Here is a 26,423-nt window from a genome sequence, read left to right as displayed (position 1 = left end):
ATAAAATGTTATTAAGATTATAAGGAAAATATATTTATTTTTCATTAAGTGGAAATGGATTATCATAAAGGTCTTTATCCTCATCGTCTTCACATTGAGTAGGCTGAGGTGTAGAGGAAGGAAGGGATTGGTCTTGCTGTCTCGGGTGGTAGAGGCAAAAGAAAATCCATATATGAGTGGGCCCTCACAATTCAAATCCATGTTCAAGGGTCAACTGTATATCCTTTGTGACTTGCATAGTGCCAGATTAGTAGGGAATGTAGTAAGTCATGTTTCAAAAATGAATGAATGAATGAATCTCTGAGAATGTTAAAATCATTAAGGAATCAGCAGTAGATTTTTGAAAAGAATTTTGAAACAAAGAATAAATTGGAGGATTTATACAACCTGATTTTGATTTACTATAAAGCTACAGTAATACAGTATGATGTTGACAGAGGGTAGACATATAGGTCAATGGAACTGCAATCAAGAGTTCAGAAATAGACGCAAATGTTTATGGGCAATTGATTTCCAATGAATGTGTCAAAGCAATCCAATGGAGAGTAAAGTCTTTTCACCAAAATAAATGTCTGTATACTTATATGGAAAAAAGGAACATTAACTTCTACCTTATAGAGTATAAAAATTAACACAAAATGTATCATAGCCCTAAATGTAAGAGCTAAAACCATTACACTTAAAGAAGGAAATCTAGGTGAAAACCTTCACAACTTGAGGTAAGCTAAGATTTTTTTACATAAAGAGTACAAAGTAGGCTGGGTGCAGTGGCTCACGCCTGTAATCCCAACACTTTGGGAAGCCGAGGTGAGTGGATCACTAGGTCAGAAGTTCAAGACCAGCCTGGCCAAGATGGTGAAACCCCATCTCTACTAAAAATACAAAAATTAGCCAGACACAGTGCCTGTAATCCCAGCTACTTGGGAGGCTGAGGCAGGAGAATTGTTTGAACCTGGGTGGCAGAGGTTGCAGTGAGCTGAGATCGTGCCACTGTACTCTAGCCTGGGCAACAGAGCAAGACTCCATCTCAAAATAAAAAGTACGAAGTATAAAAATTGATTTTCTCAAAATTAAACTTTTGCTCTCAGAAAAACACTGTTAAGAATATGAAAATGCAGGCCAGGCATAGTGGCTCACACTTGTAATCCCAGCACTTTGGGAGGCTGAGGCAGGCGGATCACTAGGTCAGGAGTTCCAGACCAGCTGGACCAACATGGTGAATCCCTGTCTCTACTAAAAATACAAATTAACCAGGTGTGGTGGCGCATGCCTGTAGTCCCAGCTACTCAGGAGCCTGAGGCAGGAGAATTGCTTGAACCTGGGAGTTGAGGTTGTAGTGAGTGATACTGCACCATTGCACTCCAGCCTGGGTGACAGAGTGAGACTCCATCTAAAAAAAAAAAAAAAAATATGAGAGTGCAAACCATAGAATGGGAGAAAGTATTTGCAATACATATAGCTGATAAAGGATTTGTATTCAAGTATATATAAAGAACACTTCAATAATAAGACAACCCAATTAAAAGATGGACAAAATAAAAACAAAGCCAAGCACTTCACAAAGTTTTGGAATGACCAAGTAAGCACATGAAACTGTGTTCAGCATTATGAGTTACCAGATAAATGCAAATTAAGACCCCTATCTTAAAAGATAATACTACACACTCAGAATGATTAAAATTAAAAAGACTGACATATTAAGTGTTGGTGAGGATATAGAGCAACCGAAATGCTGGTGGAAATGTAAAGTGATATAATCACTCTGGAAAATTCTTTGGAATGTTCTTGAAGTTAACTATACCTTTGCCAAACAACCCAGAAATTTCATTCCTAGGTGTTAAATATTTACCCAAAGTAATGAAAACATACAAAGACTTGTACGTGAATGTGTGTAGCAGTTTTATTCACAGTAGCCAAAAACTGGAAACGATGCAAATATTCATCAGCAGGTGAATGGTTGAACAAAATGTATATTTATACAATCCTAAGCCATAAAAAGAATGAACTATGATATTCAACCATATGGATAAATCTCAGAATGATTATCCTAAATAAGCAGATACTGTGTAATTCCATTTATATAAAATTCTAGAAAATGTACACTAATCTGTAATGATACAGAACAGATCAGTGGTTTCCTGAGGTGAGGAACAAAGGGAGGGATCTTTTGGGGGTTAGAAATGTTCTGGATCTTGACTATAGTGGTGGTTTCGCAGGTATATATATCTATCAGAACTCATTAATTTGTACACTTTAAATGGATGAAGTTTATTGTATTCAAAAATACTGATTTAGAAGAAAATTGTGACTAGGTGCGGAATTTCAGCACTTTAGGAGGCTGAAGCAGGCAGATGGATCACTTGAGGTTGAGGAGTTCGCCTAGTGAACATGGTGAAACACCGTCTCTACTAAAAGTACAAAAATTAGCTGGGTGTGGTGGCACACAACTGTAATTCCAGCTAGGGTGGCTGAGGCACAAGAGTCACTTGAACCTAGAAGGCGGAGGTTGCTGTGAGCTGAGATTATAACACAGCATTCCAGCCTAGGTGAAAGAAAGAGAGAGAGGGATAGGAAGAGGGAGAAGGAGAGAGAGTGGGGTGGGGTGGGGGGAGAGAGAGGGAGGGAGAGAAAATTGGGCAAAAGAAGACAGGAAAAAATAGCTAAATGCATAAAACTTCATTTTAATTTTTTCAGCATACATTTTCTAAGCTGTTTACATTCTTCCTTACTAACCTTTTTCATACCACCTTATACAAAAGCACTTCTTCAGTATTTTAACCTACGTTTGTATACCTGGCAGTGCCAACTTTTGACTTCTTAAGAAAGTTGTTACCAAGAAAATATGGCTTTTTAAGAAAGATTATGTCTTAGTAAAGGAAATCATTGGAGACCATAGTTACAGCAAAATAGGATAATAGAAGTAGAATGCAGCTTATAGATATTCTCCTTGTGTTGTTTTATATGTGTATGTATACATGTAATGCCCTTTTTAAGGAAGCTGAAAGAAGTAATAGAATCAGTTTCAGCATGTGCTTAACACAGGCAGTCCTTATCATTTGCTTGCCTATTGCTTATTGGCAAATTAACTAGTCAGTCATTAATAATTTTTATAAAAATATGGGAATCTGATGGCATTTTAAAGTTTTATGATATAGAAATCATAGTTTACAAATCCTATTTTAACATTTTAATTTACACACCCATAGTCGGTGTTGCTAAAAATGGATGTGCATGTATACTCTCACAATTTCTTCAAAAAGCCTTGAGAGAAAACTTTTTGATGTCATAAGCACCATACATTTGCTAAACTATTTTGTTGTTCATCCCTTCAGTGGTCAGTTGTAATGCCTGAGAATTATGTTCTAGGCCTGGTAGCACAATTTATAGCAGGATCCAGTCTTTTTCACCATTCTTTAGAGGTGCAGCCACTTGTGCTTCCCTGCTGCATAATAATGCATGTCTCAGGTTTCAGAAGACATGTTTGGCAGCCTGGTGGGACATTGCTTGAACGCTTGTCTCCAGCTGAGTAAAGTATACAATTGGAGCTGGAATCTCAACATAAATTTTAAATGATTTCATATAAAAGGACAAACTTATTGTCAGTGAACTTTACCATAATCCCAGCAGTAGTAATCTTATTTCTAAAACAGTAAGTGATCTGTTGCCAGGTATCCTGCCCAGTTTATTAGTTGCCACTAAAATAGCATAATTAATTGGCACTTTATAGTGCAAACTCGATAAAAAGTTCATGATGTTCAGTTTGACTTGTTTTTCAGCTGAATCTTGTTAAGTTTTTAGAGATTTAAGCACAGACATACTGTCATAAAAAGTGTAATGGGATTCTTCAGTTTAATTCACATGACATTTATTGAGCATCTGTAATAAGCCTGGCACTCTGCTAGGTATTCCCTACATATTTATTATTTCTTTAAATAGTAATTGTCAAGGAGTACTGTATCATTTTTGCTGTTTTAATGGTTTATTTTCTTTTTTTCTTCTTCTTTTTTTTTTTTTTTTTTTTGAGACAGGGTCTTGCTCTGTTGCCCGTGATGGAGTGTAGTGGTGTGATATTAGCTCGTGGCAACCTCCACTTCCTGGGCTCAAGCGATTCTCATGCCTCAGCCACCCAAGTAGCTGGAACTATAGGTGCACACCACCATGCCCAGTTAATTTTTGCATTTTTAGTAGAGATGGTTTTGTCAGTTGCCCAGTCTGGTCTCAAACTCCTGAGCTTAAGCGATCCACCCACATTGCCCTCCCAAAATGTTGGGAATATAGGCATGAGCCACCATGCCCAGCCTGAATACCTTCTTTTCATCCCCAAAATGAGATCATCATTGATTTAATGACATGAGTATGGAGAAAAAGTTCAAAGAAATAAATAATTGAGTTTTAGTGTCTGCACACCCTAGGGTAAGTCTGTGAAATGGCACGTAGGTACTTTGGAGTGTGTGTGTGTGGTGTGGTATGTGTGTTGTGTATGTGTCACTGTGGAAGCATGTGCAAGAGAGAGAAACTTAAAGCTACCTTCTTTTTTCTAACATTAACACCTGTTCTTGGCCGTTTACAGGGGAAAAAAAGAGATACCTAGAAGTTAAAGAGGCTCAGTAGCCCACACTCAAGCTCAACAGCAGAGCAAGCCTGAGTTTTCCAACTTTAAGGTCTCTGTGTAGCATCAGCTCTATGTCCCCAAGCCCAGGAGACTGAAAGACTTTTCTTCAGGCAGGTCCATGAACCCCAGCGTGTTTATAAGGGGAAATGAGAGAAAGGGTTAACATTTCTGATTTCATGTTCAGTTGACAGTGACCCAATAATAACCTTCCAAGGAACAATCAGGTGGAAAGACTGATTGCTAAGGAGGGAAGAGCCCACCCCTGATTGGACTGTACCCTAGATTTTTTAAGGAAGGGACCATGCCTTTTCCCATTTTATCTTGAGTGTTTGGCACAGAGTAGATGTTTATTAACTGCTTAATAAGTGAATCATCAAATAAATGAATCAATCTTACTCTTCCTTGCTCTTGCTTGAATTCCTCTTTTTTCATTCTTTTTTCCCTTCTTTCCTGCTTTCTTTTTCATTTAGAACTTTTGCAATTGTTTATTTCTTTTTATGAAATATACCTGTTTATCCATTGTATAAGCTTCTTGCATGTAAACACTGGGCATTGTTCTCGCATTACCTGTCCCCAGCAGGCCTGGAACATGGTAGAACCAAATAAAGAATTATTGATTTACTTGTCAAATTAACCAGTGGAAACTAAATCCCTCAAATGGGATAATATAAATCCAAAAAGTCTAAATTACTTAGATTAGTATACTCTGAGTATATTTTTTCTTCTTTGTGGGACTTTATTAGTGAGAAAAGTTACTTTTGGAAGTCATTAGCTACCATGAGAGAATTGCTTTTGAAATGTTGAACTTGAAGATTTTCTTCATTTTAATTTGTGTTGTTAATGTATTTATATTCATTACTACCTTGTTATTTCACATAATAGAATGTTGTATTTTGTTTTCTCCAATATCAATGCAGGTACTATAGGATACAACCAGCGAAACAGAATTGATACTCTCATGTATCTACTAGCATATCCACAAAAACCCATGGTTAAGACAAAAACCATTGAATTGATAGAATTTGAGAAACTGCCAGCTGGACAGAATGCAACAGTTGCTGTGATGAGTTATAGTGGCTATGATATTGAAGATGCTCTTGTTTTAAACAAGGCCTCTTTAGACAGAGGTAAGTGAATTTTCAAAACTCTTAATGCCAAAGGTGCTTTTTGCAAAATTAAATATAGGGGTGATTAATGTAAAAATCACTTGGTGTCAAACTATATTTAATGTCAGTTTCAAGTTATTTGAATTTTATGATATACAAACAGGAAAGTGGTTGGGTTTTAATGCTGACTTTCTTGTCATTTCTGAAATGTACTACTACAGAATATTTTTCTTCTTTGTTATTTTATTTGTTACGTGAAACAGTTCTTCAAAGAGAAAAAAATGTAAGAATGTGTGTATTTTCTAGGAGGAATTAGAATATATGAGAAACGTGTTTTCACTATATCTAGTGTATTAACAGACCAGTTTGAGAGGTCAGTAGCAATTTTTGGATGTAAAAGGCTATTTCTTATTTGTATAACCTTATAATCTGGTACCTTCTTTGGCCAAGTGACGAAAGTTAAAAATACACAGCCACAAACACTGGCTTGGAGTTTTTCTACTTTTCTTTCTGTTTTTGACAGTTACTTTCGCAAGTCACCACTTCCTGGTTTGTTAGCCATCACCTGATCTGAAGTCTGACTCCTCTATTCATAATCCCGATTTCTCCTTTTCCTTTCTGGCATACCCACTATGCCTTCCCCTTCCCTCTTTGTAGTTGCTAGGCAGCCATAATAGTACTCCTAGACATGTGCCTTTGGCATTAATGTTGGCCACACTTAATTTATGCCTCTTTTTTTCCTCCAAATGACAACAGCCATGCTTTAAAACTAAATGTTTTTCTTTCTGATTAACTGGTAACGTTTATGTGGAAATCTGAAGACTTTGTGATGTCTGTCAGAAACTCCGCAACCCAATTTAATGATCTGAGTTTACTGTCCCTAGCTTTTAAGCTATCACCTGTAAATAAAATGTCTATTTACACTTTGAAGAAAACACTTCTTGATTTTATGCAATTAAGATTCACGTTGCACTCCAGCATGTTGCAGTTAATGGCTACTCTACAAAAATTCAAGATCATGTAATGTTTCCAAACCAGCTGGCATTCTGAGCCGAATTTATCATGGCCATATACAATTTTCTAGGAGCCATGATGACTATGGCCTTGCTTAAAGATACAAATGTCTTCATGTGACATCCAGTTGTAGAAATTCGTTACTTCATCTCACCATCACCTTCATATTTAAAATTATATTACAGCCCTGAGATTTTATTTATAAATCCACTTTTACATGATTGATTTCTAAAGTCATTCTTAGATTTCTGCTTCTGGTGAAAAATTGTTAAGTGAAGGATTTTCAGCCATGCATTTATTTCATCAGTAATAACTGACATTTAATCCTGAGATATTTTCTTATTTAAGTGAACTCTGGCATGGCTCAGTATATCCTGAGGAGATTAGTAAGAGAATCCAGTTTAAAATAACTGCTTGGCCAAAGGAAAAAAGAAAGAAATGCAACCACAGACTCTTAAGAAATTATAGTGTTGAAGGAATGACAGCTGTCTTGGGTAACTCTACAACTGTTGGATTTTTGTCTTTTAGGGATTTAGTGGTTGAGGTTTTTGCCTCACCCAAAGGTTTTTCTTCCATCCTTTTTGCTTATTTTTTTCCTTTTATTTTTCTAAATCATTGGTAGGCAGCTTAATGTTTAGCTTGTTTGTTGATTTCACAGCTTTCCCCTCATCCACTAGATAAATGCAATCTAAAAATGTAATTAAACTCCAATCTTTAGGGCAGAGGAGAGCTATCTTTCCCATTAAAATAATTTGATTGTTTCTTTTTTCATTCTTTCTCTTCTCTGGAGAAAAATTAATGTTTTTACTTGCTGGCTTAGAACTCACTCTAAATGTCAAATTTTAAAGAGGAACACTTTCTAGGGAATGTCAGCAGAAGTTATGCACCAAAAGGATGTGTGGCCTGGCTCAGAAATCGGTGGACTTGTGCTGATCAACACAGTTCTCAACTCTGCTGCCAACTCTCTGGATAACCATGGCCACTTAATGTCTCTGAACCTCACTCCTACTGCCTGTAAAAGAGATACGTTAAGCCAAGTGATTTCTTAGGCCCTTTCCAATTCTAGTACTGTATGGCTCTGTCCTTGAAAGAATCACAGTGCCAGTCTTAGATTTCTCTCATCCTTCTCCAGTATGAGAAGGTGTATTCCATGCAGAAAATGGTTGTAGAGATTCCAGTGTTAACAGACAATAGAGAACAAGTCCTGTAACCACTTCTTCAGATTATCAGATTTTTATTTGGTTTGTACTGGTCTCCGATTTTTATCAAATACAGAGAAGTTTTGGGAGTGGATTGTTGAGCACAAATCCATGTTTTCTTACAGCTTTGTATTTCTGGTGGTTCTAATGCCCATTTTGGTTTTATTTTAGGCTTTGGGCGTTGCCTTGTATATAAAAATGCTAAATGTACATTGAAACGGTACACCAATCAGACTTTTGATAAAGTGATGGGGCCCATGTTGGATGCTGCTACAAGGAAACCCATCTGGCGACATGAAATCTTAGATGCAGATGGTATTTGTTCTCCAGGTAATACGCTTTTAAAGGAGAAATTTGTCATTCAGTAATATTTCTGAATATTTGACAAAAAGGGCAGAAAAAAGTAACAACCTATAATACCACTGTCCAAACTCAACCAATGCAGTCATTTTTAATGAATTTCCTTTCAGTCTGTTTTTCTATGCACTGTGTTTTTACCTATCAGTAATCTATGTGAATTATAATTTTCTAGACATAATTTTGAATCATAGAAAAGTCACCTTAAGGAAACGTTTAGAATAGTCCGTGTCCCTGCATCTGCTCTGGCATTTCTTCGTTTACACATTTAGCTTACAGACTACTTTAGAATTTTATCCGCCTGTGAGATAATTACAAACTTGTCATGCATTTTGTTGATGAAACAAATAGCCTCTGCCCTTCTGGGTCTCACAGGCTAGTGCAGGAGACTGACGTTGATTAGAGGATCATGCACAAACCCAAGTTAAGGAATCATATAGGTAGCTATGAGGCCATTTTATTGCAAGAGCATTTTACCTAGTTAGGAAGATCAGCATGGCCTTCCCCAAGGAAGTGAGTTAGAATCTGAAGGATAGGTAAGAGTTAACTAAAGAAGAGGGTCAGAGAGTGTGTTCTAAGTAGGGAGAAATGCTTGTGCAAGGGTCCTGAAGTTTGATAGTTGAAAGATCTGAAAGAAGACCAGTGTGGCTAAAAAGAGAGTGAAGGGAAGCATAGTATACATGAGTTGGTGGGTGACATGTGGGGTAGGAGCCAGACTAAGCAAGGCCTTGCAACCATGTTATTATTGTCTTTATTTTATTTTATTAATTTTATTTTTGAGACAGGGTCTCAGTCTGTCACCCAGGCTGGAGTGCAGTGGCACAATCCCAGCTCACTGCAACCCCTGCCTTCCGGACTCAGGTGATTCTCCCACTTCAACCTCCTGGATAGCTAGGACCAACAGGTGCATGCCACCATGCCTGGCTAAGTTTTTGTGGTTTTTTGTAGAGATGAGGTCTTACCATCTTGCCCAGGCTGGTCTTGAACTCCTGGGCTCAAGTTCTCCACCCACCTCAGCTTTCCAAAGTGCTGGGATTCTAGGCGTGAGCCACCATGCTGAACCCATGATACTGTTTTCATTATGATCCTAAAAGCAATGATACATTCAGATATGCATTTTGAAGTGATCATTCTGACTGCTGTCGAGAAAGGATTGAAAGAGCACTAAAATAGAAGGTAGATCTGGCACCAGGAGCTATGGTGAAGGTAGAGAGAACCCAGTTGTTAGGAGGGAAATCCACATGACTTTGTCATGGTTGGCCTGTTGGTGGTGAATGCTTTATCAAGCTGTGGTTCCAAAGAGACACCGAGTGTGTGACTTCTCCCTCTCTCTGCCTTTGTTTCTTGGAGAATGTTTCTCACTCCTAACACTGGTCAGTATGGTTTGGAAAATAAGCACTATGACAGTACTACAAGTAGTTGGTCTTTGAGCTCACCATGAAGAGATACAAAGCAAAAATGGGAATAGCAGCAAAACCAAAGAAATATCTTGATTTTCTCATTGCCCAAGTTAAATTGGTGGTGGCTTATTGCTAGTTAAAATAACTATAAATAAAAGTAAGTGATCAAAACTTAACACCCTAAGAGATATATAAAATTGCTATTGACTGAGATGATGTTTCTTGTGTTAATATAGTACTCTGAATTATTTTCTTAATTTTATATACACTATGGTGTGTGTGTGTGTGTGTGTGTGTGTGTGTGTGTGTGTGTGTGTCAGGATCTCACTCTGTTGCCCAGGCTGGAGTGCAGTGGCATGATCATAGCTCGCTGCAGCCTCAGTCTGGGCTCCAGCAATCCTCCTACCTCAGCCTCCTGAGTAATTGGGACTACAGGCATGTGCATCTGTGCCTAGTTCGTAATCTTTGTATTCCACACAGATGATAACAATATGCTTAACACTTTTCTCTTTTTCTTAGGTGAGAAGGTAGAAAACAAACAAGTGCTTGTAAATAAGTCCATGCCCACAGTGACTCAGATTCCTTTGGAAGGAAGTAATGTACCACAGCAACCACAGTACAAAGATGTGCCTATAACGTATGTATTGATTGTGCCTTGATAATACATAGAAAGGTTAGAAAAAGAGAAGGAATGGGAGAAATTAGAAGTTAGGTGTTGGCGTGTTGGAGAGCTAGAAATAGCAATTTGGGGTAACGTTACTTGTCATGAAAGCAGCATGGCATAAAAGAGAAAACTAGTCTGTGGAATCATATAGGCCCTAACCTGGGTTTGAGGAGTGGATCACATGGCAAAGACCCACACACAAAAAAAGTGCAGTAATGACCATGATCATAATAGCTTATTGGGAATTTACACTGTACCAGTTACTGTTCTGGACATTTTACATGTGTTAGCTCCATTAATCCTACTACCACCCCAGGAGCTATGTTCTCTTAATAGCACATTAGAAAGATAAGATGGAGGCAAAGAAAAGTTAAGAAACTTACCAAGGTCACACAGCTATAAGGGTCAGAACCAGGATCTGAAGTCATGCAATCTGGCTTCAGAGCCCTTCTCTTGACCACAGTGCTAAACACAGCAAAGCACTGTAGGTGCCATGGATTTGTCTCTGGAATAGGAGCACCGAGGAGAAAATGGGCAGCTCTGCTTAGGGGATGGGTCCAAACTCTTCACTGGCTTCTACAGATGAGCTGTTTTACAGTTACAAAGGTGGCTGTGCTGGTTGGCTCTCTTCCTGTCTTGAAGAAGGATATCTCTTTTTCTGTGTAAAATTCATCTCTCCTTTTGGTTTCTTAATTCCGTCTACTCTTTTCAGAGACCTTTTTCTGTCATTTTCTCTTTTATCCTCCCATATTTTCAACCCGTTTCCTATGGATTCCTTTTCCACAGTCTAGAAAATGTGCTCAAATTCTTTTTATCTTGAAAGGAAAATAAAAGTTTTTCTGGTCTTCGTATCCCTTTCCAGCTGCCACTCTATTCCTCTTCCTTTCATTATGAAGCTCCTCAGAGCAGTCGTCTGTCATCTCGATTTCTACTTTGTTACCTTCCACTCACTCCCTAACCCTCTGAACTGGCCTCTCACCTACCTCCTCATTCTCCTGAAACAACTCCAGAAGAAGTCACCAAGGACATCCTATGTGTTTGTTTCATTCAAGTAATACTTTTTTGAGCACTAACAGTATGCCAGGAACTATTCCAAGGGAATGGGATAGTGCAGGGAGGAAAATTGGTAGTCCCTGTCTTTGTGGGGCTCACACCTCAGTGAAGGAAGACAGGAAGTAAAGAAATAAGCAAAATCCATTTGTGGTCGGATTTGCCAAATCAGACACATCCTTCCATTGGAATCTTCTTGCAGGCTGAGACTTTGTCTCTTTTTTTCATTGTCCTCCCTAGTGTCTGGCATAGTGCCTGACACATAGTGGGTATTCAGTAAATAGCTACCACGTGAATGAATGAATTTCATATGACCCTTCTGTAGTGTTTGACACCACTGACCTCTTTCTTCCCTTGATGTCGTGATGCTGCTTTCACCTGGACCTCCTACCCGTCTAATCACTTACTCTTAGCCCGCCGATCCTGCCTGGCCTTGTGGGACCTCACCCTGACTGAGATGACGCTTGCATCTCATCTGGACAAGCTCCCCAGTTCTCAGCACTCCAGTCACCCTCTTTTTGCTGATGACTCCCAAATAGACATCTGCCCAGTGTCAGCTTCATATCAGCACTTGGACAGCTTTACAGTGACCCCGGGCTCCTCCTTCTGGATTCTTCTCTTGGTAAATGGCATCAGCTGCCCGCAGCCAGCCAGTCACTAGCACAACCTGACCCCTTTCCTATACCTGCCACACACAGCAATCCTCTTAGCAGCTTTCTTCTCCTCTCCCTCCTCCCACTTCCTGCTGTGGTGTCTGTGCTGTGGCCCTCTGCTTCACCTGGACTTCTTGTTAACTGTCCTTCTGCCTCCAGGCTGGTACCACTCAGGCTCCCTCTGCATCACTCCAGGGTGATATTCTAAACTACTCCTCTGGTCATGTTACTCTCTTGGATAAGTAGAGTGAAACTTGAATAAGTTAAGTGCAAGTATGAATGACAGTGGCGCCTGTGGGAAAGGCATCCTCAGCATGCCCCCTTGGCCTTCCACTCCCATGCTAGGCCCTGTGTTTCTAGGAAATCACCTCTTATTCTCCAAAATGTGCCATTTTAATTCAGTTAGGCCTTGTGCATTCTCTCAGACTGCTCACTCTGCCTGGTCAGGTCATAAGTCAAAGGTTACCTCTTCTGTGACAGGGCTTGACAGACTGCCACCACTGCCATCCCCCACCCTCAGCAGAATTGACTATCTCTCTTAGGCCTCTCCTGTTCTTCATACCAGATATCATTACTGCACTTACCTGTCTCCTCCTTGATTGGATTGCAAGCTCCTTTGGTGCAGTAACTGTGTCTACCTAATCATTACATGTCCAAAGGCTACAGGATCTGATACATGGTAGATTCCTAATAAGGTTTGTTGTGTGAAAAAAAAAATTAATAATGGAAAAGCTGAGTAAGTAAAAGTACTATTATCATTGAGGTTAAGAACTTGGAGTTGAGTCTGAAATCCCATTTCCACTTAGTATAAGTCGTGTGCCCTTGGACAAGTTACTTAACCTCTCTCTCTAAGCATCAGTTTTCCTCGTCTATCATAAGAGAATAACAGTATGGACCATTGGGAGGGTCAAATTGCACTGTGCCTTCCTCATAATAAATGTATAGGATTGTAAAAGAGAAATTATGAAATTCAAATGTAATGTTAAAAAAAAGGAAAGTCATTTTTCAGAGCCCAAGATGAAAATGTCAAAATATGGTTGGCATGAAATGAAATATAATGTGGGTGAGAAATTCACACAGGGCAGTTTGAAAACTCTGTTTTAGTGACTTTCTCTTAACACCAGTTACAAAGGAGCAACAGACTCATATATTGAAAAAGTGATGATATCCTCAAATGCTGAAGATGCTTTTCTGATCAAAATGCTGCTGAGACAGACAAGGCGTCCAGAGATTGGAGACAAATTCAGCAGTCGTCATGGGCAAAAAGGTAAATTGTATTGTTTTGCAACTTGATTATTAGTAATATATGAAAGCATTTATTAACTACTTACATAAGATTCCCCCATTTAAAAAGTTTACTATGGAAAATGATTACATGGTTATAAAAATTATTGTTTTATGTCTTAGGTTAACCTGTTTATATGTTAATGGCATTTAAAAATATGGGGTAGACTTGCCCCTCTGTGCTATTTCATTCTCCTGCAGTTGCTATGCCCAAAATTATAATTATAAATACATTCTAGATCATGTGCCTATTGAAATACATGTAGCTGTTCAAAAAATAAATAGTAGTGCCTTTTTCCCCCCCGCTAAAATGTATATCTTTAAACTACCGTATGTTCTGTTGGGTCATAGTATCATAAGATGTCAGCACTAGAAGATACCTCAGAGTTATCCACCCCGTTGTTTAACAGATGAGGAAGTTCAGACCCCACATTTTCAGTGGCCAGTCAGGGATACGCAGCTACTTGGTTGCTGAGCTTGTGTTAGAACCTGGGTCTCCTGACCCCAGGGCGGTGCTTTGTGTGTCTCCTACATCTAATCCCATTGGCAGGCCTCACTTCTTCCTTTGATGACCACTGTACAGTTTTTATCTATTTGTAGTTTGGTTATTTTCAAGAAACACAGCATTGTATCACTGTTAATTAACTCATTTATCAATAAGCGCTCTTTTAGTTACTATACATAATGTTTAGAGTGGAAAATTTGTCCTGGGTTTGAATTTTGGCTCTGCCTGCCAGTTAGCTTTAAGAACAACAACAGCTAACACTTTGTAGCACTAACTGTGTACCTGGCTGCATTCTCAGCACTTTACAGGTGCTAACTCATTTGACTCTCACACAATTCTGGGAGGTAGGTAGCATCATTATCCACATTTTATAGATGAGGAAACAGAGGTATAGAGAGATTAATAGCTTGCCCAAGGTCACACAGTTGATGGGAGAACTGGCATTTGAACTCTGCAGCTTGGCTGCAGAGACCTACCTCTTAACTGCTAGGCCACACTGACCATTAAGCAGTTAGCATTGTGCCTGGCACATAGTAAGTGCTCAAGAAGTGGCAGCAATGATCACTAACATTGACCATCATTCTTTTGATATGTATTTAAGATGTATCACTTCTACTTTTCTACATTGACTCTCACATTTGCTTATAAGTTACTAGTGTGATATCTTCTTATTTTTAATTGGTTTGAAGATAACTGCACATTGTGTTTCTGCTGATTTTATTTGCCAAGAAACTATATCCATGTTACAGTTTGCTTGGTCAAGTATACCCAGCCTTGGTTGTCATTCTGTCAATGAAACTATGTTCGACTAAGATACTCTTTCATAAAAATCATTTTTAGTTCGATTGACAGAGCAAGATTATTTTAGCCTGTCAATATTTTAAAGAAATTATTGGTTCCATCTGTTAATGTGAATTTGATACCTATAATTCATATAGTTCCCTGAGATACTCTTACTGCCGTTTGAGTGTTTTTAAAAGTATCTTGAGTTTCTAATGTTTTATACAGCTTGCCAGTAAAAATCAAATTCAGTATATTGAAACTGTTTCTTCTTTTCTCTTGGTCTTGACAGTCAGTTATGGGGTAACCTTAACCTCATTTGCTAAGTCATTGTGGAGTAATCTTCACCTCGTTTATAGGCGCTGTCTTACTTAGCCTCTCTCCTGGACAAGAGCAAAGTTTGGTACTCTTCTTGTAAAATATTGACACTGGAAGCTTCACAAGAATGCACACCATAAAAGAATATCCCCTTTCTGAATCAGTTTATAAGCCTAAGATACCCCAAATCCTTATGTCTTTGTCCCATCAGGGTATTATGCAGAGAGTTGCAGACTAGCAGGTGTTTCAGTAGCTATGCAATGTGTTCTAATTCCACTAAACTTCTTGAAGGCAGAGACCATGTCCTTGTATTCTCTGTAAAGCCCAATAAGGCTTTTCTCATAGCAGACACTTAATAGATAGGAGATAATTCGTGAACTCACAATAAATATGAATGAATGAGTGAATGAATTAATAAATTGGAGGTAGGGGAAGTGACGGGGATAGATTCTCGATTCTCTACTGTTGATTGATTTTATTCAGATTTTCATCTGTCTGCTATGTGTGAGTACATTTATATGTATAGACAAAGCAGTGCTTTTTTTTTTTTTTTTTTTTTTTTGGGAGACAGAGTCTCACTGTCACCCAGGCTGGAGCACAATGGCTCTATCTCGGCTCACTGCAACCTCCGCCTCCTGGGTTCAGGCTATTCTCCTGCCTCAGGAGAATGTCCTCTGAATAGCTGGAACTACAGACATACGCTCCCATGCCTGGCTAATTTTTAGTATTTTTAGTACAGACAGAGTTTCACCATGTTGCCCAGGCTGGTTTCAAATTCCTAAGCTCAGGCAGTCCCTCCATCTCAGCCTCCCAAAGTGCTAGGATTACAGATGTGAGCCACCATGCCTGGCCAAAGCAGTGCTTTTAAAAATGAAAACGACACGCCTGATTAGTAAGCTCCTGAAAATACAGACATCTAGGTAAAATGTCAGGATCTTTGTGCTATAGCATTTTTTTCATAATGTTAATATGATCGGTATAACGTTCATTAACAGCCACAATTTCTAATTTGCAGTGATCTGAAACAGCAGACTTTAGAGAGCTATTCAATCTTGGGGGGCTTTAACTTGTATGTCTCTTTACAAAACTGAAGGAGTCCTCCTGGGTTTAGCTGACCTTTCCCTTGTAGTGAGGAGTTTGTCTTGCTACTTTTTTTTTATTCCGGATGGCTTTTAATCCAAGAGTAAAAACCTTCTGATTGGCCTAGATTCTCTTGATAGTCCCTTCTCATACAGCTTCATCAGATTTATGTTTAAGATTGGGGAAAAAGAAGCAAGCAAACAAAAAGTAGGTAATGTAAACTTTAACAGAGTAATGGAAAGATTTGACATGGGACTCTTAACTGGACATAATTTTTATTTCTCTTAGGTACAATTTTATTAAATAATAAATGTACATGGTTTTAAAAGGTCAAATAGAACAAAAAGCGTTTTTTTGTACACAAAAAAATCAGTCCTTGTCTCCCTCCTGTCCCAGCTTTGGTTAGGTATAAAATTCTAGGTTGAAAGTTGTTTTCCCTAAGAATTTTGGTAGCCTCACCACATAATCCATCTAGAGTCCATGTAAATTGTAATATTATTCTTCTTCCTGATTTTTTTGTGCCCTGTTTCTCTCTCCTTTTCTCTCCTTACCTCCCTCCTACTTACTCCTTTCTCTGGAAGCTCTTACTATCTTCTTCCCTTTTTGAAATTCTGGAATTCCATAGGTCTTTTTTTCATTCCTTGTGCTAGGAAATTGGACAGTCTAAGATTCTGGAGGTTTAAGTTCCTTTCAGTTCTGGGGCATTTTCTTATGTTTATTTAGTTAATAATTTTCTCTTCCTGATTTTCCCCATACCCTTTCTGGTTTTCTTAGTTGTCAAATATTGGAACTTCCAGATTGATGCTCTAGTTTTCTTATCTTTTTGCCCTTTTCTTGTTTTTCTTTTTAGGAGATTTGATCAATGTCATTTTTCAGGTTTTTTCAATCCTATAATATTTTAATTTCTAATTAAAGGTTTGAAGTTAATTTATATCCTTTCTCTTACAGCAAGTGGTATACTGTTTAGTTTTTTTTTAGTTTTAGTTTTTTTATTTTTCTTTTTCCTTTTTAGTTTTCTTTTGTTTCTAATGTTTCTTTTTCTTTTTTTCTTTTTTTCCTTTTTTTTTAAGGCAGTATCTTATTCTGCTCTGTCACCCAGGCTAGAGTGCAGTGGCATGATCACAGCTCACTGCATCCTCAACCTCCTGGGCTCAAGCAGTGCTTCCATCTCAGCCTCCTGAGTAGCTGGAATACATGCCTGGCCAATTTTTGTTTTTCTTGGCTTTTTGTTTTTTATATGTAGAGACTGTGTTTTGCCACGTTACCCAGGCTGGTCTCGAACTCGTACGCTCAAGCAATCCACTTGCCTTAGGTTCCCACCATGCTCAGATTATAGGCATGGGCACTGTGCCTGGCTGTTTCTGCCTCTTCATAGGATTTTCCTATTTGTTTTCGTGTCCAAATTTTTTGTTGTTGGAGGCTTTTCTCTAATGTCCGGTATGCCCTTGAACTCTAGAAAGCATTTGAAAGTTCTTTGTGGATAGAACTTACTGACTGGTGAATATCATTGTAGGGTGGTCAGGTCACATTCAGTTTCAACATATTAGGATCTTTCTAACTCCTGCCTGAAGATTAGAGCTAGGAATGAGGGTGGGGACAGTGCTTAAGTCTGTCAGCTGACCTCCAGGAGTCCGGCAGGGGTAGGGGTTGGAGCTTACTCTTCAGAGCAGACTTTAATTCCTCTGTATCAGGCTTTCTACCAGCCCACCCTCTGCTGTGCTTTCTACCCTTGGATCTCAGGTCAAGTACTCATATAATGGTTACCCAAGTAAGGGTTAGGGAAGAAGTGTGGTTTCCTGGCAATATGGGCTAGGGAATACAGAGAACTGACAATTTCTTATATAGACATTTATTTATATAAATATTTGTTAAGTATCTTCTGAGTGTCTGGTACTATTCTAGATGCTGGTGACAAGCAGTAAACAAAACAGACAAAAGTTCAACCCTTGTGGGGGTTGTTTTCTTGTGGACAGAAGGAAAATGGTAAGTGCTGAGGGAATGATTAAGTTGTGAGATGAAAAAAGAATGAAAGCTGGGAAGGGGAATGGGAAGCATGTAAGGGGAAGGTGTATGGTTAGTGATTCAGAGTTTAGGCAGAGTGACTGGGGGACAACAACATATTGAAAAGATGGCACTGAGTAAAGTCCTGAGAAAAGTAAGGGAGTGAGCCCTCTCTGGCTGAAGAGCATTTGAGGTAAAGGCTTTGCAGCTGTAGCTCACCTAATAGCTCACCAGCAAGGAGGCCCTGTGGCTGGAGAAGAATGAGAGGTGAGAAGGCAGCCATGAGGCTCATGGGTCACTGTAGAAACTTTGGCTTTTACTCTGAGGGAGAGGGAAGCCACTGGAGAGCGTGTTTGAGCTGGTAAGAGAGATGATCTGACTGACGCTGGCTGCTGTGTTCAAAGAAACTGCAGTGGTGCCAGTTCAAAAGCTACGTGAGAGTTGGAGGTGGGCTGGAAAAACATAATGATGAGGAAGTGAAGAGAAGAGATGAGAGTCCGGACACATTTTGAAAGTAGAGCCTCCTGGAATTGCTGATGGATTGGGTGGCTTTGACTTAGTCCTCTTGCTTTCATCTTCACACCTCATGCTGCCTTTTGCAATACTAGTACTTCCTGTTTCTGTCTTCTGAGCCTTCCCAGGAATCCAGTGGCTAGGTGAAAGGGTGGGGGTGGCGCCAAAGGCCAAGGCAGCTTACCTCTTCACACCTCATCTGCAGGGACTTAGGATTACTCTTCTGTTACCTTTCTCCCCTCTATTTATCAGCTTTCTGAGTTGTAGAATTATCTTATGCCCACTTATACCACTGTGCCCATTCTTTCTCCTTAAACATAGGTTTACACCTTGATTCCTTAAACCTCATGTTAGTGAAGTTTAGAGAAACAGTGGTGATAAACATGTGTTTCATCTGTCATGTTTAACTAGAAATCTATGTTTATTATTTGAGAATATTCAACACAAGAATGCTTAGTGAGTATGCCTGATCTTTTTCAATACAACTTATCGAACTGAAAATTATTTTAATAAAAGATGAGAAGGATTTTTAGAGCACTAATCTTTTGTCTCCTGACCAGAGTCTTGCCTTTAAGACTGCTTGGGTTTTTTGTTTTGTTTTGTTTTTTCTATTTTAATCGTTTCTAAGGTTGAAAACTAACTTAAAAATGTTTACAGTTCACACCCTGAGAATTATGACATGACTGCTAACAATCATCAGAGAAGTATTATTATTAATCGCAGTTTGTCAGCTCTTATCTGAAAATAATTTATCTTTTTTCTGGATCATTGTTGTAACTAAGGTCTACAACTTTGATCCTCTTGTTGAATGTCACCCATCTGAAGCCAGAGGCATGACAGTAGCAAAAGTCTATTTTTTGAAATTTTATAAATAAAATTCTAAAGATTCAAAGATACCAATGGTTTTGTTAAAATAATTGTGTATGCTGTTAAATATCCAGAATACCTTGTTGGCTAAATTAGTGTATTATTCCATTCTCGCACTGCTATAAAGAGATACCTCAGACTGAGTAATTTATAAAGAAAAGAGGTTTAATTGGCTCAGTACTCTACAGGCTGTGCAGGAAGCATTGCTGGGGAGGCCTCAGGAAACTTACAATCGTGGCAGAAGGCAAAGGGGAAGCAGGCACATATTACACATCCAAAGCAGAAGGAAGAGGGAAGAGGGAGGTGCTACGCACTTTTAAACAACCGGATCTCATGAGAACTCGCTCACTATCACAAGAATAACAAGAGGGAAATCTGCCCCCATGATCTAATCACCTCCTAGCAGGCCCCTCCTCCAACACTGGGGATTTGACACCAGATTTGGTTGGGGACACAAACGTAAGCCCTATCACTTAGGTAAGTGTGTTTTAGGTTCCTTGAGATTAGGAAGCATGTCCTGCTGTTTTACTTAACCTCAAAGCACCCAGCACAGCACTTTGAATATAATATGATATCCACTTATGATGTTTGAGGAATTCTTTATTAAAGAATTTTACGTATTCATTGGTCTTGCTGGAAATTGTATTGACATAACAAACTAAACTCATTGCTCCCAGAATAAGTGTAATTTATTCTTCCTAGTAAATATCAGAAATGAGAGGCCTTATTTTTATCTGGCACCAGGCATTTCAACACCTAAGACTCATAGCTCTCCAACCCTAACTGATCACACAGGCCTACTAAAACTTCTTCAACCATAGTGACTAAATATAGTCATCCCTCAGTATATGCTGGGAATGCTGGGAATTGGTTCCAGGACCCCTGCACATACTCAAGTCCCACAGTCAGGCCTGTAAAAACCAAATATACAAGAAGTTGTCCTTTTGTGAAAAAGGGCTCATATCTCAAAAACACTGTATTTTCAACTCACATTTTGTTGAAGAAAAACCCCCATGTAAGTGGACCTGCCCAGTTAAGACCTGTGTTATTCAAGGGTCAGCTGTATACATGCCCACCCACATCCACCCCAGGCACAAATGAGAACCTTCCTTGACAGCCCCAGGGAAACCTATTTGGTCATATTTAAGTCACTGTTGTGGGCTCAGAACTCTGTGGGGCTCTTTAGGGGATCGAAAGTAAATTAATCCCTTGACTAATGCCCATGAGGAGTTGACTGACACCTGAAGCAAAAAGGTGGATACAAAGGATTACATAGTTAAATGCTAAATTATATGGGAAAAGCCACTAAAAATATAGAGGTTTAGAGTTTACTGTAGGTAGGAATAGAATCTTAGAGTTTGAAAAGTCCTTTTGGAAGTCCAGTCTAAATCCATCTTCTAGTATGAGTTCTTTTTAGATTGTCTTTGGCGGATGGTTTTCCACATTGATTGTGGCCTGTGAAGGGAGGCCCTAGCTATTTTCTGAGGCATGCTCGTCTGTAGTAGCCTGTTCTGATGGTTTTCTTGAGTCAGAAGTGCACTTTTTATGAGTTATCACTGTTAGTCCTGCCTTGTCTTGTGGGCCATGCTGAATGAACATACTGCCTTTTCATCACAGCCACCCTCTGTTCAGTGTTTAAAGAAAGCCATCAGATTGAGGAAAAGTATAGCAGAGAGAGAAAGGTCTTGAGCTCTAATTCGGTGAGCTATTTTGTTTCTTGACACGTTGGCCTCCTTGTTACTAGTGTGTGACTGCAGGGAATGCAGTGCCTGGTGCACAGGCAGCAGGCAGTAGGCAGGTCTGTCTTGGGTCTTCTCTTGAAGGCTGCCTGGTAATAAGAGACTGGATGGAGTTCAGGTTTGGAGGGCTTGGATCAATATGTTAAAAAAGAAAAAAAACAGGGCAGCAGAGAAGAGCAAATCAATGGACTTGACTAACTAAAATAAAGACAGCAAAAAGAAGAAAAACCACAGGGACTATGGTTTTAATCCTGGTAAACGATGGCACCAATCACAAATTTACTTTGTGTCTCATTGACTTGAGATGAAGAGATGATGGAAGATCATCTCAAGTGCATATGTTATTAATTAATTCATCCATTTATTGAGCTTTCACTGTGTGCCAAGGACTGTTCTAGGTACTGGAAATACAGAGGTAAACAAGACTGATAGGGTCTCTGCTCTCCTGGTGTTTGTGTTCTCCTGGGGGAGGAAACAGATAAGAAGTAAACAAAAATGTGAATCCCAACTACTTAGGAGGCCGCAGCAGGAGGATCACTTGAGCCCAGGAGATTGAGACCAGCCTGGATAACATAACAAGACTCCATTTCAAGAAAAAACATATGTGTAAACAAAAATATAAACAGGATAATATAAGGTAATGATAAGTGCCATATATGAAGAATGATGTAAAAGAGTGGATGGTTTAGAAGTGGGGGTGTGTGCTTTAGATTAATGAGGAAGGGCCTCTTGGAGGAAGTAATGCGGAGCTAAGACATGAAGGATACAAAGGAGCCAGCCGAGCAAAAGTCTGGGAGGACTAAGTTATAGGCAGAGAAAATCATTAGGCACGAATGAGTTTGGTATATTCAAGGAACAGAAAAAGGTCAGTGGCCAGGCATATGCCTGAGCAGAAGCATAGTATGAGACTTGGGGAGTGAGAGAAATAGGATGGGGACATATCCCTCCTATAGGGCCTTTTGGCTGAAAGAAAGGAGACTGGACTTTATTCCAGATATGCTGGGAACCAACAGAACTATTGGATGGTGGGTGTCTTGGTCCGTTTTCTGCTGCTATAACAAAATACCACTGACTGTATAATTTATAAAGAAAAGAAGTTTATTTGGCTTATGGTTCGAAAGACTTGGAAGTCAAGGAACATGGCACCAGCATCTGGAAAGGATCATCCCATGGCAGATGGGCAGAGAGGCAGGAGAGCTTGCTTTTAAACAAAACTAGTCCTGAGATAACTAACCCATGTCTATAATAATGGCATTAATCCATTCATGGGAATGGAGTCTTTATGACATAATCACCTCTTAAAGGCCTCATATCAATTAAATCTCAATATTATTTTGGTGGGTATGTAAAAACCATAACAATGAATGTGAGCAAAGGAGTGACAGGATCTAATTTAAAACCTCTAGAGCTCACTGTGGATTCTATATGAAAAGTAGATTGGAAGGGGCAAGGAAGGGGTCAGGGAGACCACCGCTGTTGTCCAGGCAAGAAAGGGTGGTGGCTTGGACTAGGACAGCAGCAGTGGAAAAATAGAAGCGGCTGGATTCTGGATATACTCTGGGGATAGAACCAACAGGACTTGCTTATGGCTTGGATGGATGTTGCAAGAGGAAAAGACAGGAGGTGAGGATGAAGTTTGTGGCCTGAGCAACTGATAATGCTGTTTAACAAGATGGGATAGATTGGGTAAAGAATAGTTTTTGGCATTAGACAAGGACAGAGGTTGAGAGTTTGGGTCTCAGGTCGAGATGCCTATTAGACTCCAAGTGTAGATATTAGGTTGGCAATTTGGTATAGAGTCTAGAGCTCCAGGGAGAGATTTGGGATAGAGAAAAAATTGAGGAATCATTTGCATGCTGTTTATCTCCACATTTATAGTATTTTACTTTTTGTGTATTGATCACTTATAAGTACTTTTATCTATATTTCATCCTTTAACCAGTACAGTCCCAGTTTGTATTGTTATTTCTACTATAAAGATTATGGAGATTGAGGCTCAGGGAGGTGAGTAGCGTGCCACCTACAGCTTGGTGCTGGCAAATCCAGGATTTTGATTCCAAGCATATTGCCTATTTGGTTAAATCTGGTTAAAGGTGGCTCTTTTCTCTTCTTATATCTTACTCTGCCCCTGAGATTGCCATATTCCCAGATATTTCTTGTTGGAAAGACACCTCCTTTCCTGAGGATGAATCCTGTTGTTTTTTAGTATTATTTTCTGTCTCCTCCTTAAGATGGGCATCTTCTCAAAATTCCTATTCTTCTTGGATAAGCAGCTTTACAGCTGCCACAGATCCAGAATAAATACTACCCTCATACAGCTTGTTGCAGAAATGCCTGCCAAAGCGCCATATTAAGACATACTCCTAAATAAAGCCGTATTTTCTGGTGTCCCTTTCCTTCTAAAATCAGCTCATTATAAAACACTATCCCCACTTCTTTCTTTAACTGGTCCTCTGGTCAGGCTTTAATAGCCTTCTGTAAAATTCAGAATCTATCAGGATTTCAAACAGATGTAAAAGGAAGTAAATTTTTGAGCTCTCAACTTTGACAGTTTTCCCAATTTATTTGGCTAGATGCGATAGTTAAAGCCATAAAAAGAGAGGCACTTGAAGAAAATATTTTGGCCAGTGATTACAGTTAGGGCACTTGGAACCTTCTATGCATGCACAGATGGCAGGTGTCTGTAAGGAGCCACACAGTAACCCAGCCCTTAGTGTGGGCCCAAAGGGGAACTGCATCAGGCCTAAAGGAGTTGGAAGTTGGTGAGCAGAATATGAGTGAAACAGAAAATGTAGTCCACAACATCAGTTATGCTATTTGTAGTTGTCATGAAATAAGCTGATAAAAATTTCAAAGTGTTGAGTTTTCAGGATATATGTTTCACACCAAAATTCTGCAGAGATTTGTTTCTGTTTTGGTCCAGATACATGCCAGAATAAGAGCAGTGGTTAGTTGAACTTAGTTTTTTCTCCTGAAATGTAACATCTCCTGCACAGTGACACATACGTATTATCTGTGAGAAAATTTAAAGATTATTTTTATTTAGTATACCTTTGTGCACATTCTTTTTCTCTCTCCATTTAGAGCATTAAATTTAGTGTTCTGGGTGTTCAGAAAGTAACATGGCCCTGCAGATGATCTGATTTTTGTCTTTTCTTAAATGTTTACTTTGACAAAGCTGTTGTTAGGGATTCTTTTTGTACATGAATTGTGTATAGATCACATATCTGCACCCAGTGCCTCTTGAAATATTCTAACAATTACAGAAGACCTGAAAATTTTGTTTCAGAGAACATGTGCATCTGTCCCGCTCAAGCCTGATCACTTCAAAGGTGGTAGCTAAATGAGTAGCTAAATGAAACAAATGTGAAGAGAAAGCAGAACAGTGGTAGTTATATGCTGCATATGATCACAGAGCTCATAGAGAAGACTGAAGGGGGCAGAATGCATGGGTAAACTGGAATAAGCAAGTCAATACTGAGTAGCTGGGAATCAACATCAGTGCTGTGTGATAAGCAAAGATTGAATGCAATTGGTCAGAGAAGGCCCACTGGAGAAGTGAAAGTGTTTTATCAGTTACAGCTGTGACAGACCCAATAAGCAGCATCAACTTCTGTAACCTCAAAAGTGGAGGAGGACTAAGCAGAGAACCAAGTAATGAGGAAACAAGTGTTTTATAAAGAAGGTGGTATCACAATTAACATAGACTACTGTGGCCTCAGAAGCAGGCAAGATTAACTCACGGTGTACTTTTTAGATGAGGGCATTTCAATACAGTCTTCTACTGAGATACTCAAAGAATCTTAATGAAATACCGCCTTCCTCTGAGTATTGTGAGGTCAGATATATATCTTATGTAAATGTGCAGTGAGTCTGCACCCCCTCCCCCCCAAAAGAGCTGGGCTTTTGATCAAGAATCTCTGGAGCCGTTCATCCTTTAGTAGTATGCAAGATGCTGACCAGGTGAAATTATTTAGTAATAACCTTCTAGACATCAAAGTTGTGAATTTGTTGTTTATTTACGAAGGCAAGAAAGTTTAGTTTGTTTTAAATTCATTCGGGGAGAAATAGGTAAACCCTGAAGTCTCCTTTCCCAAGTGGTCTAGGCTTCTAGGTATTTTAGAGTAAAGCCATGACTTGCCTGGTTGATGCATAATGATGTTGCAAAGGGAAAACAGAGCTGAACATGGGTGTGGAATGTTACTCTATGTGTTGCTGTATATTCTCATCACTTTTATGGATAAAGATAGGAAGAGACATTCACATATGCTGATTGAAATTATGTTTGGAACTAGACTTTCTATTAAAATCAAAATAACATGTAAGCCTCTTCAACTATGTTGTAAATTCTAATGAGGGGAACTCACCAAGGGCAAATATTTTTATCTTGAGCCTTGTTTTCTCCGATGATTAGTGCATTTATTAGAAGATTGACTATTCCTTTTTTAAAAAAATTCTTTAACAAAAATTATCTGGCAGCCTAAGGAATTCTCAAGTTAAGTTTCATTTCAGTGTTCGGGCAAACCAAATTATTATATTTCCAGATTTCCTCCTTTTGCTGCCATTCACAATGAAGGAGGAAAAAGTGGACTCCTTTGATGTGGAGAGAAAAAAAAAAAGCAATATATCACTTCCCTGAAAGAACATTTCTCAGTCTCTCATGTGAAAAAGGATTAGCACCTCCAACAAAGGTCCTGTGGATCACAGCATCGGGCAGCAATACCAAGCAGTACTCCTAAGGAGAGGAAAAACTGTATTTGAGCAAGAGTGTTTGTCCTGGCAAACAGAAGCTTTTTAATAACTGCAAATCTGAGATAATGGCATACACTCCCTAATTCCTTAAGGACCAGACAGCTAGTTTAAATGGAGTGAAATCAACTTTTGTTTTACAATAGAAGTCTAGTCTTACCAAAATGTAGGTTTTTCACTTAATGGTTTAGTCTGCCTATCTGTGGTTGATAAGGATTATGCATATATGGATAAAATCATTTGGAAGCATCATCTTTCACCCTCACTTATACAAAAAAAGTTCCATTGTAAGGTAACTTGCTTCTATTTTGCACTAATAAAAGTGATTCAGTAACCTGCTGAATTAATTTATTAAGATTTTGGTTGAATGTTTCTTAGAAGGAAAGAAAACCTGCCCTGACTTTCTACACATTAAAGAATCCTGTTACAGTAGACATAAAGAGGCTGTGGGAAGTAAGAAAATGGTAATTCATGTGTGACAGAAAAGCCAAGAAGAAAGCGTATCTGTTAAACAGGTTTGGTTTAAAAGTTT

The 26,423-nt window shown here is 39.0% G+C and overlaps 1 protein-coding gene across 1 annotated transcript in view; it reads left to right on the top strand.

Moving 5' to 3' along the window:
• The window catches only part of POLR3B (RNA polymerase III subunit B), a 139,176-nt gene that overhangs the window by 87,130 nt on the left and 25,623 nt on the right, over positions 1–26,423 (top strand). Inside the window, exons 20-23 of the mRNA XM_003929644.4 lie at positions 5,530–5,739; positions 8,103–8,261; positions 10,208–10,325; positions 13,180–13,322. Coding sequence (XP_003929693.1) covers positions 5,530–5,739; positions 8,103–8,261; positions 10,208–10,325; positions 13,180–13,322 — 630 coding nt within the window. The remainder of the gene's footprint in view (positions 1–5,529; positions 5,740–8,102; positions 8,262–10,207; positions 10,326–13,179; positions 13,323–26,423) is intronic.

This window comes from Saimiri boliviensis, chromosome 7 (genome assembly GCF_048565385.1).
Source record: "Saimiri boliviensis isolate mSaiBol1 chromosome 7, mSaiBol1.pri, whole genome shotgun sequence".
Taxonomy (NCBI): Eukaryota; Metazoa; Chordata; class Mammalia; order Primates; family Cebidae; genus Saimiri; species Saimiri boliviensis.
This window is presented reverse-complemented; position numbering and strand designations above follow the sequence as displayed.